This window comes from Populus euphratica, unplaced genomic scaffold (genome assembly GCF_000495115.2).
Source record: "Populus euphratica unplaced genomic scaffold, PopEup_1.0 scaffold281.1, whole genome shotgun sequence".
Classification (NCBI taxonomy): domain Eukaryota; kingdom Viridiplantae; phylum Streptophyta; class Magnoliopsida; order Malpighiales; family Salicaceae; genus Populus; species Populus euphratica.
In genome coordinates, this window is record NW_011500160.1 from 56,928 (window position 1) to 74,239 (window position 17,312).

The 17,312-nt window shown below is 30.1% G+C and overlaps 1 protein-coding gene across 3 annotated transcripts; it reads right to left on the reverse strand.

The window, feature by feature from the left end:
* Positions 1 to 7,764: 7,764 nt before the first annotated feature.
* On the reverse strand, positions 7,765 to 13,725 carry LOC105111157 (chlorophyll synthase, chloroplastic). Of its 3 annotated transcripts, XM_011006438.1 has the most exons (16): positions 13,528 to 13,725; positions 13,374 to 13,418; positions 13,166 to 13,257; positions 12,543 to 12,630; positions 12,276 to 12,361; positions 12,092 to 12,178; positions 11,933 to 11,998; positions 11,768 to 11,851; positions 11,609 to 11,670; positions 9,658 to 9,733; positions 9,512 to 9,574; positions 9,310 to 9,391; positions 8,776 to 8,852; positions 8,427 to 8,474; positions 7,921 to 8,014; positions 7,765 to 7,810 (listed from the first exon to the last, which is right to left on the reverse strand). In XM_011006438.1, exons 1-15 carry the CDS (start codon positions 13,631 to 13,633, stop codon positions 7,952 to 7,954), a joined length of 1,125 nt encoding a protein of 374 aa, XP_011004740.1. In that variant the 5' UTR covers positions 13,634 to 13,725; the 3' UTR covers positions 7,765 to 7,810; positions 7,921 to 7,951. The 3 variants fall into 3 exon arrangements, with proteins under 3 accessions (XP_011004740.1, XP_011004739.1, XP_011004741.1); XM_011006437.1 differs by having other exon boundaries at positions 7,774 to 8,014; XM_011006439.1 differs by lacking the exons at positions 13,166 to 13,257; positions 13,374 to 13,418; positions 13,528 to 13,725 and adding an exon at positions 12,739 to 13,103 and having other exon boundaries at positions 7,774 to 8,014.
* Positions 13,726 to 17,312: the final 3,587 nt, after the last annotated feature.

A 17,312-nucleotide genomic window follows, 5' to 3' on the forward strand; every position in this document is an offset into this window, starting at 1 on the left:
AGGTCACTATCACAATCTTAATATTATAAATGATTTTAAAAAATAACATATAAAAATAAAAATATAAACAAAATATTTTTTCATTGATTCTTACAAACACGTCTTATCAAATTAAAAGTGCTTCTCACGATTATTGCTAAAAATATTAAAAGACTTAAAGTAAAATCGTTTATTTGATTATATAAACAGTGAAAGAGGTTGTTATTTATCACTTAATATTTAATTTATTTTAAATTAAATTTTATAATTTATTTTAGTTTAAATTTTACAAAGTTATTGCAGTTTTAAACAGACATCATCTTATTTAATTAATATTTAATTTTATTACCCATTTTGTTTTTTATAAAATTATATTTATGTTATTATATAATTAAGTTAAATAATTTAAAAAAATATTAAATTTAATAAAGTTCATAATTTAAATTGTAAATTTAACTGGTGAAGCCATAAAACAAGATTAATCTAATTTATTATTATTTAAAAAAATATGTGTTATTGAATTATTTTTATTAAACCAAACCATATTATTATTGGTTATCAAAGTTATTTTTATACCCATTAAATTGATTAAGTTACTTTAAAATAATTATTATATGTATTTAATTTAAAATCAAAGCTAGATAAAAAATTAAATTATAAAATTATAAAATTTATTTGTTAGGTTAGATTTAATAATAATACTAAAAAGTGCTTTGTGGTATTATTTTTTTTATTCAACTTGTAGTGCAAATGATTAACGTTTGGATTTTGGTTTGATTTTTTTAAAAGTTTTTAAACTAATTAGATTGTATTTCAAGATTGAAAATGATATACGCACTTTGTTTAGATGATTTTTCTAAGGTTTTTCAGTGAAAAGAAAGGGGAATAAAGTTTTGAGGGGCAAGGACGGTGCATCGCCCTGCTTGATTTCTTTTAATTAGTAAAGGGCCAGGTTCTCATGCCCGGGGCCCCTGGGCCTTGTCTTTTTTTTTGTTTTTCTTTATTTATTTTTCTCATGGATTTTCTACAAATAATTATTTTTTATTTTTTGGTAAAGTGAAATTATTTAAAGTCATTTTAATGAGGAATTTCTCAGAGCTATGTTTAATTTTTACTCAAAAATCTAAATTAAACCACTAGAATATTCTTTTATTGGAATTGAAATGAATACAATTACATTACCATAAAATAAAATGAAAGTCATTAACTACCAATTTTTATTTAATAATAATAATATATCAATCTAATAAAAAAATATGATAATTTTGATTAAACTTGATGAAGTTTACTTAGAGGATTAAGCCCTTTCTAAAACTAATAACTAGATTGGCACGTTAATAACATATCATTGGATTTGAAAATAAAAAATACCCATAAAACAAGTCTTCTGTGGGGCTTAGAGTTTATGCGACCTTTTGGGTTTCAAGTCAGCATACGTAAAAGAAATAATTCTTTAAAGACTGCTCTGGGTGTTTATTTCCAAAGTTTAGAAGCAAAACATTGAAAGAGATAATTAGATATCGTAGAAGGAGAGAAGAACGAACATAGATATTGAAAACCTTTCTATAACGGTTCATTGACATTTTATATGGCCATGGACCACTTTAATTTGCATGGAGACAAGGATCAAGGAGAAAAAAACTATGTGTTATATATCCTAGAGTCAATCATTTTAAATAATATTCCATGATGGGTGATGGTTTAATATTAAATAAAAAATACAAAACAAATAATTTTATATGAGTCGAACAAGGCATGTTTTAATATTTTTCAGTGGGGCTCACTTATGAAAAGAGTGCATATTATATGAAGATTAATATATCGATCGGGTATGAAATAGTCTAGTATATAATTATTAAATCTATTATGGTGAGTCGACTTTCTAGTTATGATTAGAGTTAATTTGAAAAAAACTAAAACTATATTAGAAGTTCTAGCATCCTGCATGAAAAATTTTAAAAATATTTAATATGCATACATGTATATATTCTACGTGAAAAAGATAAAAAACATTCAAGGTGAATGAAAACTATATATATAGTAATTTCATATAAAAAAGATAAGAAATATTTTATGAAGATATGGGATATAAAAAAATAAACAAGATAAAAATTAATTAATATTTTTTAAGTTTGTTAACAAAAAAAAATAATTTAGATTTAATAGAAGTTTAGTTACGTCGGTTAAAACCCATCTAAGATTCAATGTTAACCTAGTTCGGATTGAGTTTTATATTTAAAATTTAGGATGCAGATATTTATATTTTAGTTTTTTATTAAAAAATTATTTGTTTTTATATTTAAAAAAGATTTGAAAAAAACTAAATATCTTTATTTTACTCTTTATTTATTTTTCTCATAGATTTTCTACAAATAATTATTTTTTATTTTTTGGCAGAGTGAAATTATTTAAAGTCATTTTAATGAGGAATTTCTCAGAGCTATGTTTAATTTTTACTCAAAAATCTAAATTAAACCACTAGAATATTCTTTTATTGGAATTGAAATGAATACAATTACATTACCATAAAATAAAATGAAAGTCATTAACTACCCATTTTTATTTATCAATAATAATAATAATAATATATAAATCTAATAAAAAAATATAATAATTTTGATTAAACTTGATGAAGTTTACTTAGAGGATTAAGCCCTTTCTAAAACTAATAACTAGATTGGCACGTTAATAACATATCATTGGATTTGAAAATAAAAAATACCCATAAAACAAGTCTTCTGTGGGGCTTAGAGTTTATGCGACCTTTTGGGTTTCAAGTCAGCATACGTAAAAGAAATAATTCTTTAAAGACTGCTCTGGGTGTTTATTTCCAAAGTTTAGAAGCAAAACATTGAAAGAGATAATTAGATATCGTAGAAGGAGAGAAGAACGAACATAGATATTGAAAACCTTTCTATAACGGTTCATTGACATTTTATATGGCCATGGACCACTTTAATTTGCATGGAGACAAGGATCAAGGAGAAAAAAACTATGTGTTATATATCCTAGAGTCAATCATTTGAAATATGATTTAATATTAAATAAAAAATACAAAAAAACTAATTTTATATGAGTTGAATAAGGCATGTTTTAATATTTTTTTAGTGGGGCTCACTTATGAAAAAAGTGAATATTATATGAAGATTAATATATCGATCGGGTATGAAATAGTCTAGTATATAATTATTAAATCTATTATGGTGAGTCGACTTTCTAGTTATGATTAGAGTTAATTTGAAAAAAACTAAAACTATATTGGAAGTTCTAGTATCCTGCATGAAACATTTTAAAAATATTTAATATGAATATATGTATATATTCTATGTTAAAAGTTCAAAAACATTCAACGTGAATGAAAACTATATATATATAGTAATTTCATATAAAAAAGATAAAAAATATTTTATAAAAATATAGAATATAAAAACATAAACAAGATAAAAATTAATTGATATTTTTTAAGTTTATTAACAAAAAAAAGATTTAAATTTGATACAGGTTTAATTAGATCAATTAAAACTCATACAAGATTCAATGTTAACCTGCTAGTCCGGGTTGAGTTTTATAACTTAGGGTTAGAGTATTTATTTTTCAGTTTTTTATTAAAAAATTATTTATATTTATATTTTAAAAATAATTTTGAAAAAAACTAAATATCTTTATTTTACTTTAAATTAATTATTTTTAATATTTTCAGATTATTTTAATGTGTTAATATTTTAAATAAAAAATATATTATGTTAATATATATTATTTAAAAAATAATTTAAAATCGCATGCTCGGTAGTGTTTGTAGGGACATAAACACCATGGATCCACTCTGGAGAGTGGAGACAAGTGTGTCGGGGGCCTTAAGGCTAACATGGCTTCTTGGAAGTCGAGTCGTCCTCGTCAGGTTTCTCGAAGCAAATGATCACATGACGTATCTACGCCGAAAATAGCGCGCTTCGCACTCAGAGCTGGACCCTGACCTCCCAGGTAAGTATCATGATTCATGACCCATAGGGTTTTGGGCTGCTGTTTCTTATGAGTCATGACTCGTGATTTGTATAATGCGTCCAGTGATAAGGATACAAATCCTAGGCCCATCATTGAGGTGTAAACCAAGCCCGCCACAGCTATGATATTTTACAACATGATAATTCAAAAGAATTTTTATTTCAATTTATCCAGCCCATTGTATCATTTTGGTAGATGATTATTATTTCCTAACTATTGAAATTCATATTTTATACACTGGCAATGGAAATGGTTGGAAAGTGGCATGCATTCCCATCTCAAGGCAAGCAAGCTAATGATTTATTTATCTCAAATGAACAAATAATTATTAGTTAATAATTTTTTTTAAATAATTCTTTTATGAAAAAAACATGGAAGATACATTATTTACTACTACTACTATTTTTATTATTATTAAAATAAATATTTGTGCTAGCTTGTGTATATCTTGACTAATTTCAAGAATTCTGAAGTTAATAACCATGTAAGCTTTTAATTACCATGAAGTTTATGAAACTTGAATTGGTGATCTTTAAAAAACAAATATAAAATTTGATTAGTTAAATCATAATTCTTATAATCATATTGACACATTTATTTATTTATTTGATTTACGTGGATGTCCGGGCTAGTTTATTTGCACCACAACTAATCTCACGACTCACTGAACACCCTACAAACTCAATGAGCATGAAAAATACCGCGGATATGACAGGTATACACACGAGAACTCAAATTCAGGAGCAGCGGAAGGAGACAAGCTCCTTCTACCGCCAGGTGAAGACCCTCAGTGCATTTGATACATTTATTTATTTATTTTATTTATTTATTTGATAATCGGGGTATCTGGGTCAGCTTACACGTACCTCGACTATTCCCCAAGCCCACTGAACATCCTGCAAGCTCAGAAAGCATGTAAGGTACCGCGGGGGTGACAAACGTACCTTACAGGGATGGACCTAAGAGAGACTTGAAGGGAAGAATCCTCCAACGCCACTTCTACTGGGACTCGAACCATGTTCGAATGAAAGAGGGTGCTCCCAACAACCACTGAGCCACAACCCTTGCTGGTCATTTGATACATTTATTTTTTTTAGATTAACATGGGTGTCTAGGCTAGCTTGCGCGCACCACGACTAATCCCACGGGCCCTGAAGGTAATGATCATGTAGGCCCTGAAGTTAATGATCATGTAAGCTTCCAATAGCCATCATATGAGCAACCAAGGACTCGAACCTGAGACCACGGAGGGAGCAAACCCCTTGGTCTCAAGTTTTTACCACTTGGCCACCACCTAGATAGTTTCATTTGATACTTTTTTTTTTAGATTAACGTAGGTGTTCGGACCAACTTGCGCACACCATGACTAATCCCACGAGCCCTGAAGTTAACGACCATGTAAGCTTCCAGTGACCATCATATGAGCAACCAAGGACTTGAACCTGAGACCAAAGAGGAAGCAAACCCCTTGATTCCAAATTTTTATCACTTGATCACTACCTAGATGATTTTTTTTTATATACATTTATTGATAGTAAAGGTCGTAGCTTTTTTGGAAAATAAAAATTTCCTATTTTTTAAAAAGCCAATGCATTACATTTCCTGTTTCAAGGAAAGATAGAGAGAAGTGTTGAAAGAATCGAGAGGACCAGTGACTAGCACCGAGAGGGTGACTGCACCATGCCCATGCAGTTTTTCAAGGGCCTTGGGCGAGTTTGCTTTATATACATTTATTGATAGTAAAGGTCGTACCTTTTTTGGAAAATAAAAATTTCCTATTTTTTAAAAAGCCAATGCATTACATTTCCTGTTTCAAGGAAAGATAGAGAGAAGTGTTGAAAGAATCGAGAGGACTAGTGACTAGCACCGAGAGGGTGACTGCACCATGCCCATGCAGTTTTTCAAGGGCCTTGGGCGTGGAGTGTTTGTTGGTCTCCCCTGTAAGAGATTAGGTTTGTTGGTTTTTAAGCTGCTGGTGTAACCCTCTTGTCGTCCTTCTGAAGTTTATATAGCTACGTTCTTCTGCATCTTCGTTTATCGCTATTAAAATTTTCCTTGGCATAATACTTGTATTTATCTATCCCGCATTCGAAGTGTCGCGAGTTATTATGCAATGGATTAAGTGTCTTCAGCATCATAGTAGATTTTATAGTTTTAATTTGAAAAAAAAAATTAAAAAAGAATTTTAATTTAATTTATGTTAGTTAGATTAAAATATGTGTTTGTCTAAAATCATGGTTGAAATCACACTTTTACAAAAAAAAAATTAAAAAATATTTGATTAAAATTATCGTTGAAAATAAAATAATAAAAAGAATATATATCTCCTAACATAAATATATAATTATTAACATATAAAAAATATAGCAAAATAATATGCAGACCATGGACTAAATTTTGATAATAATCTAAAAACACAAACAAAAAAGAAAAAGATATGTATATGATATATACATAAAAAAATAACACTAAATCAAAATATTAAGTTTGTATAGACAACTATCTAAGAGGTGACTAGTTATAAAAATTTAAAATTAAGAGGTTTGTTATCTTTATGGTATCAAGTTTGAATTCTTGATTACCTATATAATAACCACTAGACAGTTATATAGTTATTAATTTATAAATTTATAAAATTAATTATGGTATACACAAGTTAGTCCAGATATAAATATTAATCTAAAAAATAAAAAAAAAAGCTTGTATAGGCATTGTAACATGTTTTAAACACGGATGAGATATGGATATGGATTTGAAACCATGACTTGTTGATACAAGTAGATGGGGTTATTTGAGTTACATAATTATTAATTTTTAAATTTATAAAATTAATTATGGTATACGCAAGTTATTCCGGATATAAATATTAATCTAGAAAATAAAATAAAAAAGTTTGTATAGACATTGTAACATGTTTTAAACACGGATGGGATATGAATATGGATTTGAAACCATGACTTGTTGATACAGGTAGATGGGGTTATTTTTGTCGAGCCATGATTTTATTAATAGTAACGAGCATTGCACGAGGTGGGCTTATCTTTGGAATGCTGAGCAAAGTAACGAGAAGCAATAATTTTTAGCTTTAGCAAATCTTGTGGTTTGACGTTATTTTTAAGTGAAGCCCATCCTTAAATCAAATTTCAGATTCTTAATCAACTAAGTATAAATTATGGTCGGGACAAACACAGCTTGAATCACAATACCGAATAAATCCTTAAGATACAAGCCAATGCAATATCTCTGGGGAAAAGTGCAAAAATTGTCAATTTAATTCGGTGTATCTTTGGAAGAAACTTTCTCGCGAGTTAATTCTACCCGAGATGTTCCAATGCTTAGAATCTCGAGTTAATTCTGACCGAGATGTTTCAAGATTATTTTCTCCATCGATTGAGTTGAAACCCGTTCAATTTATTTACATGCAGCCCACCAGTTTTTCAGTCTTTTTTTTTTTTGATTAAGTCCAGCTCTGAACAAGGAGAAATAACTTAATGCGAACATTTGCTAAACACTCCAACCCTTAACTTTGGCAAGCCACGCACTCCTCACGGTTTGCAAGGGAGCAAACCATCTGAACCATTTTGGTATCATCATCATCAGCACTGCTCGCTTTCAGCTTCTTGTCATGAGTCGCCCAAAATAACTTAATGCGAACATTTGCTAAACACTCGAACCCTTAACTTCGGCAAGCCACGCATTCCTCACGGTTTGCAAGGGAGCAAACCATTTGAACCATTTTGGTATCATCATCATCAGCACTGCTCGCTTTCAGCTTCTTGTCATGAGTCGCCCATGAGTTTGACGTGTCCTACTCTGGTTCTGCGACATCCTGACATCGAAAGACAATCCTGTCAACTCTTCCTCGCTTCAAGGCAATCTATTACTGCTGGATTGATAACATCAAGCAGAAGCACTTATGAGGCGCATTTGCTAGCTCACCTTGCTGACGGCGATTTTGTCATGAAGGGAATTAATGGCTAGTTGCCAAAGCAGTCACCAGTAAACCAAGCACGAGAAAAGGTTGCGCGCTTGCCTGAAATACAATGCCAGTGCTTGTAAGATAATTGGCTAAAGCATTTATTCTTGCATGTGAACTCCTCGAGCACCAGAAGGTAAACTACACGTGGACTTGATTGATGCGATGTGGGCTGAATATTTGTTCAAGAAGACAAGCTCTAGAACATTACTGAAGAATATACCACATGCTATTTTTGTTAGTTCTGGCTTACAGATTTTCCAGGTAGTTATGATTTTCATATGACTACTGGACCATTCAAGGCCTGACAGATATCTTAGTATTGAATTGCAAGCAACATTTGTCTATCTTTTCTTAGTTATGCTGTGCTATAACATATAGATAAATTGGTTGCAGCAGTTAATTTCCACTTCACACCACAGGATAATCTCAAAGAACAGAAGTTACAAAGGTAAGAAATTCATGGTACCTGATATTTAACATCATACTTCACCGGGTCCTTCAGGAAGTACTGAAACTGCAGCGCACAAATTTTTGCAAGAAAAGATCAGCATAGTGTTCATTCTCTCAACAAACTATCATTTCTTATTTCTTTTTGAGAAATGCCACCTACCATTTCGAAGAAGGAAAAAAAAGGGACATTAATAAAAGAAGCAAGGAATTCAACCAGCAAGAGCGAAACTAAACGCATGTCAATTGGATGCCATTTGCAAGTGACATCAAAACCACACCCTTAGTCTAACCTAAGAAAGAAATATGTAACCCCAAAAAATGTCTGTGAACTGTAAGCTCATTATACTTTAGGAATCATGTTTCACCTGAAAAAAAACTTGTGGAATTATCAAACCGAGCAGGGCTAAGGCATAATACGGTTTACCGGCTCCTAGCAGATAACCTGCATTAATCAATACAGCCTGAAATGAGATGTACCTTCACCACTTTCACCAAGATATATTTCAAATGCATAAAAAACAACCCTGTTTCCACCAAAACCACACAGCACATACATGGTTAAATTGGGTGGGGGGGAATCATACATTTTGTTTCACCAAAATCCCTCGTCCCTCAATAACTATACAGACATTCCTACAGCTTTATGGTTCGTGATTCCTACAGCTTTATTTTGTACAAAAACAACCATTCAATTATCATTTTTAACTTCACTGGGAAAGAAGATGTGCCGTCTAGTAGAGACCCCAAGGCTTTTATTATGTTTAATCCATAGTGGATCATCTCCCAAACTTGAAGCAAAACCAGTTACATTAATTATCACAAAAATATTTTTTGTAGTCTAGAAGAACACCAGCAATACAGGCGAAATAAGGTAAATGAAAGTGTAAAAAGCAACATACCAGCCACGGATATCTGAGTTACGTCGATAGCACCAACACAAATCCATTTAGCAGTTTCAGCACCAAAAGCTACTGGTAGTGACTGCTCAAATTGCATCGCAATATGAAAGGTTGAAACAAAGACAGACAATGGTAAGAGACAATTCTATTTATGGAAAGCAAGAGCTATGCATTACAAGCATATGTGTGAGAGTGCATTAACCTGGAGTCCAAGTAGCCTATCTCCTTCAATACTTTTAAAATCATTTACAATAGCAATACCTAGCTGAAGATATTGAACAACTGTGAATTAGCAATGGCCAGACAGGACAGATTAATCAGATATTAAGTCACTTCAGTCAACTGTACCCCAGCTATGCTGTACAAGAGTGTTAGGACAATTATGTCAGGTGTGAGGGTCCCAAACAAAGCTTGACCAGCCCACCTATGAACAAGAGACTAATTGAAGTCAAAGCTTTCTTACTGTCATGGTTCATAACAGAGTCTTTACTTTCAATAACATTGGGAAATACACGCGGGTGACATATAGTTTCAACTGAAAACTGGTGAGATACATGAGTGCAACAAAACCATGAGCACACAGGTTCTCTTAAACACATTTATAAATAACAAGCAATATATAACCACCCAATTTATCACTTTCTAGGTGCTTTATGATGAATAAAGATTTGAATGATCACAGGAATGAAGGGTTGGTTCTAAAGCATTTTCCATCGATTCAATTTGTGTTAGCACAAAAGATCTTTAGGCCAATAACTCATAAGCCACAAAATGTGTCCTAGGCTCTTGGCCTCTTCATGGGCATCATGTGGACAATTTGAACCAGTATATAGTCGTCTGAACTTTTTTCTTTTAGTTTCTGTAATATCATGAAAATGTCGGGTTGAAAAGACAATGTTGCCTTTATATGAATAATTGTGGTCATTTCTGATTGAGAGGCAAATGGGACATTTAACAAAATTAAATAAATATATATAGTCCCAAAAAAAAAAACATAAAGGAACCAGAAAACACGAGAGAGACAAAACGAAAGAAATGAAGAAGGAAAAGAAGAGAGGGAATAAATGGATCATGGGTGATGAAGAAATTGGGTTTTTAAGGTAAGATCATAATTTGATACACATTATTTTTATTGTTAATATGTTTTTGAATTTGTTGAGATTGATAAAAATTTGATGTATATATTCTTAAGTTTGATTGATGGTCATAAAGAATTTGAAGATGTTAAAGAATTGATTTAAAGAAAATATATTTGTTAATAAGGATGTGGAATGGGTTTAGCTTTGAAGTTAATTTTGATTTAGGTTTTGTTAAATTTTATGGTTTCATGATTTAATTGATAGATTGATATAATAAATTCTAAAACATTGTAAGATGGATTAAAAGTGTTTAATGGTTTGAAAGTATTAGGTTAACAATTATATATAAACATGAGAAGTTATCAGTTTTAAGTGTTTAAAAAAGATTTCTACTCGACCCAAAATAGATATAGTTTTTGACCCAAATTTTACATGTACAAAAAGCATATTCTGTCTAGTTTCTAAAAAAACAAACAGTGTATTAATCTGATTTTTATAGAGATAGTTATGGTGAAAATAATAAAAATACGTAGGTTATCTGGCAGCAGCGCCCATAAATGATTTTAGGGCATATTATAAATTCTATAAAAAAAATTACTAGGTGAATTATATATGCATAGAAAAGTAATTGAGACTAGTTTACAATCCAAAAAGCAGAGTGAAATTTTGAATTTTCTTGAAAGATTTATGGTTAATTTATTAGGCATTGTGCAATTGACAAACTATGGTTATTAATAGTTTAAGAAACTTTAACGGATTATATGCTTGTGAATAGGTTGTTTAATCTAAGATTTTGGACTTTCATTATTTAAGCAAGGGAGGTAAGTAAATCTTTACGGATTCTATTATTTAAAAACAAAATAAATATTTTTCTTAATTGTGTATTTTTCCTCTTCTACATGTATTATTCTTTAAAAGAAGATCAAACACTTGCTGTGTTCAAATTGATTTGATTATATGTAATGTTTGTGAATGAACGGTATAAAATTTTTGCAAGCATGTTTTATAAACTGATTTATGAAATAAAGTGTTTTGGAATGAATTTGTAAATAGTTACATAATTGCTCTCGTATAGCTACGAATGAAGTAATAAAGTTAGCTTTCGTATCATCTGGGGTTGAATGCTAGATGATTAATTGAAAGGCGGGTCAACAATCACTAAATAGTATATGAATGTCAGCATCCATTTTATGAAGAACGACACAGGGAGGGTTACTCACCATGGCAAACTGATATAGCTTGCTCCCAGAGCAAAGTTTCCGATCCATCCATTTTGTTTTAGCTACAACAATATTATAAACCAAGTTAAGAGTTAATTGCAACAGCAATAACGATGTTCTATTGTTTGGCTTCATGAAAGAGTGGAATGAAAACTCTACCTTCAAAGGGGGAGCGGAGTATATGTACGAAATCAAGGATCCACCCAAAGCAAGGCAAAATACTATAGGGATGTCATGCCCTGCCTATTAAAGAATAAGAATTCAAGAACTAGAATAATGTCATCCACAGCAAACACAGGCTGATTCAACATTTGAATTGCTTACCCAAACATCCAGTAAACCAGCCAAGCCAAGGCCTCCTAGAAGCAGAATCCAGATTTGGGTGATAACCTACAGAGAGTTGCACGACAATACTTTAGAAGTGTTATCCACTATTCCTTTTTACACAATAATTAAATAAACAAAGATAGTTATATTACAGACCTCATTCTCGGAAATTACCCCTGATGGAATTGGACGATAAGGTTCATTAATTGCATCAATCTCTCGGTCATAATAATCGTTAATCGTCTGTGGAAGTGAAATGTAAGAAAACCTTTGAGATTTGAATTCATATATTTATATAGTTAAACCCCAGAGGACCTACTCCACATGCGTGAAAGGGTACCTGCGTATAGCCAGTAAGAAGTGGTCCAGACATAAGCATGCACACAATTGATTTGGCAACATCCTCCAAGGTCCAATCAAAGTTTCCTGCCATTTAAGCAAAATGCATCAGAAGTGAGTTCATGCATAATTTGGGATTATCTCACATGGAAAAGGGAAAGCTTTAAAACGGCAATAAAATTAAGGGGATAGCCTACTTGTAGCGTCTACAATCTGGTCATCCACATACCAATGGAAGGCCAAAATATGTCACTCTTAAAGAGAGTACCTGAAGCAGCAGCTCCACAAACTACTCCCAAAACCAACGGAGGCCAAGTAACAGGTTTTGTTAGCTGAAGACGAATCTTCCATTTATTCTGCAGCACAAAATTTACACAATCAACTCTACCATTTGCAAAACCCTGTAATCCTTCTCTTCACTCTTCCCTCGCACGACAACATGCAAAATCACAAAAACAATTTACAATCGGAAGCCAGCAAAAATCCCAAAATCTAGGCATGGACCACAAAATCTTCCGAGACGAGCTTATGACCTTCCTTATTGCAACAATTTACTAGGATGTCTTTTCATCACTATGAATTCTTCAAGGGCACATTTATTCAAATTTATAAACCTTCTGTACTTGCCGAGTCTCAATTTTGACTCTTTAGGGTCAACTTTCAGGAGATTGTAACTAAAATTAGTAGAAATATTAACACTAGAAACATCAGTCAATCAATCTCATCCGTTTATTACCATCTGAGATATATTAAACAATCTGTCTGACTATCAAATCAGATTATATACACAAAAGAATAGAGTAGCAAATTAAGCACTATTTTAAAAAATGAATATCATAAGTTGATTTGAAGCTTGATGAATATAAATAAATAAGGGCATTGAGTTCTGACAGTTTCTTTAGCAGCTCCTCTAATGCCAAGAAGCTGGTTAAAGCTGGAACCGCCACCACTATCCGGCGCCTTATCTGGTGCCTGAGGTTTTGCTGCAATTTTTACACGCAAACTTGACACCATTTTTTAAGATTCATCTTTTAAAAAAGAAACACAAAGTCCACGAGCTTAGATTAAACCATAAAATGTCAAAAAAAGAGGAAAAAACCTTCATTTGCATCGGTCTTTGCCGCTCCTATCGTAACTCTCCGCCCTGCAAAACACCATAATAACAGAAAGAAAGAAAGGCCAGGTTGAAGTTGAATAGTCGTTTGGTTTTAGAAATATTTAGCTGAGTGACGCAGGGAGTTAAGCCGACTCACTTGAGAGAGAAAGAGAAAGCGGAGAGACAAGATACTGAGTTCCAACTCGTTTCCTTTTAAAGTTGGATAAATTCAAGGACAGAGCTGAGTTGAGTACACACGCCATGTTTTTACAGATGAAAAAAGCAGGCTGGCTAGCTTTGGAGAAGTGGAGTAGGTATGATTTGTGTTTGCTGATGACACCGCCTGCAGTAGAAATACTAGTTTAAGGGAGACTACGAGGGAGGTGGTTACGGTGTTGTTAATTATATTTAAATTGAGGTCTGTCTGTGACGTGGCTTTTCCTTTAATCGTTAATTGTAGTCTTTGACCGATCTCGTTTGTACCAAAGAATCTCGGACATTGTGTCATTGTCTGTTTTTGACGTTTGTGTAGGAGGGATGCAAGGAGTAGCCGAAACGACACAACACCTTTTTTTTAAAGTGATTTTTAAAAAACAATCACCCAATGTCATCCTAAAAAAAATTGATTTTTTATGTTTGTTTTTTATGTGTCTTATTTAAAAAAATATTTATTTTAAATTATTTTTTTATTATTTTTTATTTTTTAATATGTTGATATAAAAAATATTTTAAAAAAAAATATTATTGTAATATATTTTAAAATAAATTTTTTTTCAAAAAACACCAAATACTATTTCAATCTAATTTTATATATATATATATATATATATATAATCCAATCTAATTTAATTGGATAGACGAATAGTTTATTGTGTCACCTGGTGTTTTTAAATTATTTTTTTGTTATTTTTTATTTTTTAATATGTTGATATAAAAAATATTTTTTAAAAAAAATATTATTGTAATATATTTTAAAATAAATTTTTTTTCAAAAAACACCAAATACTATTTCAATCTAATTTTATATATATATATAATCCAATCTAATTTAATTAGATAGACGAATAGTTTATTGTCTCACCTGGTGTTTTTAAATTATTTTTTAATTCTATAGAATTGTAATTTTATTTTTTAATATAATATTTTGTGGTATGAAAATCAAAATACATTAATTTTTATTTTTATTTGATAATTAAAACATTAATTTTTTAAATATTTAATGATTGATTAATCATATTGTAAATTCTACCCGCATGATAAATTTTTTTATCTAATTTCCGTACAAGAATAATATACAAAACGTTGCCAAGATTAATTTCTTGATTGAGGTTTCCTACATTTGTCAGGGTCTATTTATTCAAAATAATTTTTATTTATAAATATATTAAAATAATTATTTTTATTTTTTTAAAATTATTTTTAATATCAACTCATCAAAACAATATAATAATATAAAAAAATTATTTTTTTTAATTTTTAAAAATACAGTGGAAAACTTTCATTAAGTTTGACTTTTATTTTTAGTGATGTAAACTTCGTTTTTTTGGTGTATCTAGGTTTTAATTGTAGGGATTGCGTAATACTTATTTTCTTTTAGGCAAATCTCCAGTGAAATCTCATGTGTGTTTTCTTTGATATTATAATAATAATTGTTTTTTAAAATAATTTTGTATAAAAATAATATTTTTTTTTATTTTTTAAAATTTATTTTTAATATTGATACATCAAAACCATGAACTATCATCATCAATTTTACTATAAAAAATTGGCATAAACGATAAAAGAAAATGTCAACAGGGTGAATTGAGAATGTTGAATGTTATGATAATTCAATAAAAAAAATATTATTTTTCTCTAGAGAATCAAAATGTATTTATTATGCAGCTGGAGATTAATTTGAGATTTCTCCATCGGTGGCTAAAATTTTACTTGTATGTGAGATAATTCACTGCTTTCTTGTAAAAAAGAAACAAATATCGAAATACATATTAATAAAAATAAATAAATAAAAAGATAGAAACAATCAACATGGTTTAATTGCAAGAAAACTACTCCTTGACGGCAAGAAATCAAGGATTTACAGAAAATAATTTATAGACGAGGATTTCAAGTGAAGCATTTCAGTTGCTGCCTTGCTGGTTTTTCCGGTGAGGAGTGAAATATTACGGCAACAATATTTCTTACGAAGAGTGTAGGAATTTGGAGAAGGATTCAATAATTTTCGTTCAGAGCTTATCAAGTTTTTTTTTTTTTAACCATCATAATAATTAATATTTGTTAGAATCCCACGTTGAAAAAAAAACTTATATTTAGTTTTTCTTTTTTTAATTGGTTGCTTTACACACAAAAAACTCTCTCTCAGATTTTTTAAGCATACAAAATCAGAAAAACTTCTTAAATATATTTAAATGTGAAGGAATCTGAGCGGCTGATCCAATGCCTCAAGGGTCCAAACAACAGAATCTGACTAGGTATTAGTAGTGGGCTACGTTCGAGGCATTGAGCCCATTTGTAGCTCAACACTCCGGTTGTCTAGATAGTCCAGTGGACACATCTCTAATTCTACATTAACACTGACGCTGGCAAGTCTGTCTTCCGCAACCTGGCATGGTAACTTCGACTCTTGTCATTCAAAGTTTGAGCTCAAGCCAGCTTTTGTTCTTTTTTACTTTACATGGTATTTAAAAGTATATTGATAATTATTTTTTAAAATACTTTTTTTATTTAAAAATATATTAAATAATTATTTTTTTAAAATTATTTCTAACATCAATACATTAAAATAATTTTGAAAAAATATATAAAAATTTACTTTAAACAAAAATAAAAATTGAATTATCTTGAAATGCCAATTACACCATATTTTTAAATAATGTATAAGAAGGAGTGTTAATCTGAGATGCAACCCATGACTAATTTAGTGTTTATTTAGAAGTGTAGTGAATATAGCTTTTTAAAATATTTTTTATTGTTAAAATAATATTTTTAAAATTTATTTTTTATATCAACATGTTAAAACGATTAAAACATATAAAAGATTACTTCAAAACTAAATTTTTTTAAAAAATACGGTTAAATTGCGGCACTAAACAGTAACTTCATCCAAAACTCAGGTGACAATCAAAGTTATGATATTTTCTTTTAAAAAAATAACATCAAAACAGTTTAAAGTAAAACTAAGCTTGGGATAAACTTTGATTCGATGATTTACTGGGTTGACTAGACAGATGAGGCCAAATTTTATAACTGTGATCTCACCATTCTCATAGTGGAGGAGCATGCTCTGGTAGCCCCCAGGAAGGATGTTAATTTGGAAATCTTTTTTTTTTTTACAAGACTATGCAATGGTCGAGGGAGTGAAAAATGTAGCTGTAAAAAAATAGTCATAAACCGTGACACTACAGAGGGGAAATATATATATATAAAAAAAAAAGAAGCTTTGATGGGAACTGCCTACATTATTCCACTTAAAAATTCCCTGTTGGTGTCTCTAAAAGAAAAGGTTTATTTATCTTATAATTAGTTAACAATCAATCAAAGAAAGTGTTTCGGAACGTTGTTGGAGATTCTCCTCGATGATAAGGGTATTTGAGAAATTTTTAAAGTGTTTTTAATTTTGAAGTATATTAATATATATTTTTTTTATTTAAAAAAATTATTTTTAATATAAACATGTGAAAATAATTTGAAAACATAAAAAATTATTTTTTAAAAAAATATAGATCATGTTTTAAAGAAAATAAAAGTTTATTTATTTTTCTGTTTTAAAAATATTTTTTAAAAAATTAATTTTTTAAAAAATATTTTTAAAACAGAAAAATAAATAAACTTTTATTTTCTTTAAAACATGATCTATATTTTTAAAAAAAATGAAATTCTCTTATAAGAAGGGAAAAAAAAAACTAAACCAGCGTGCAGATCAAGTAAATGATCCATCTTAGT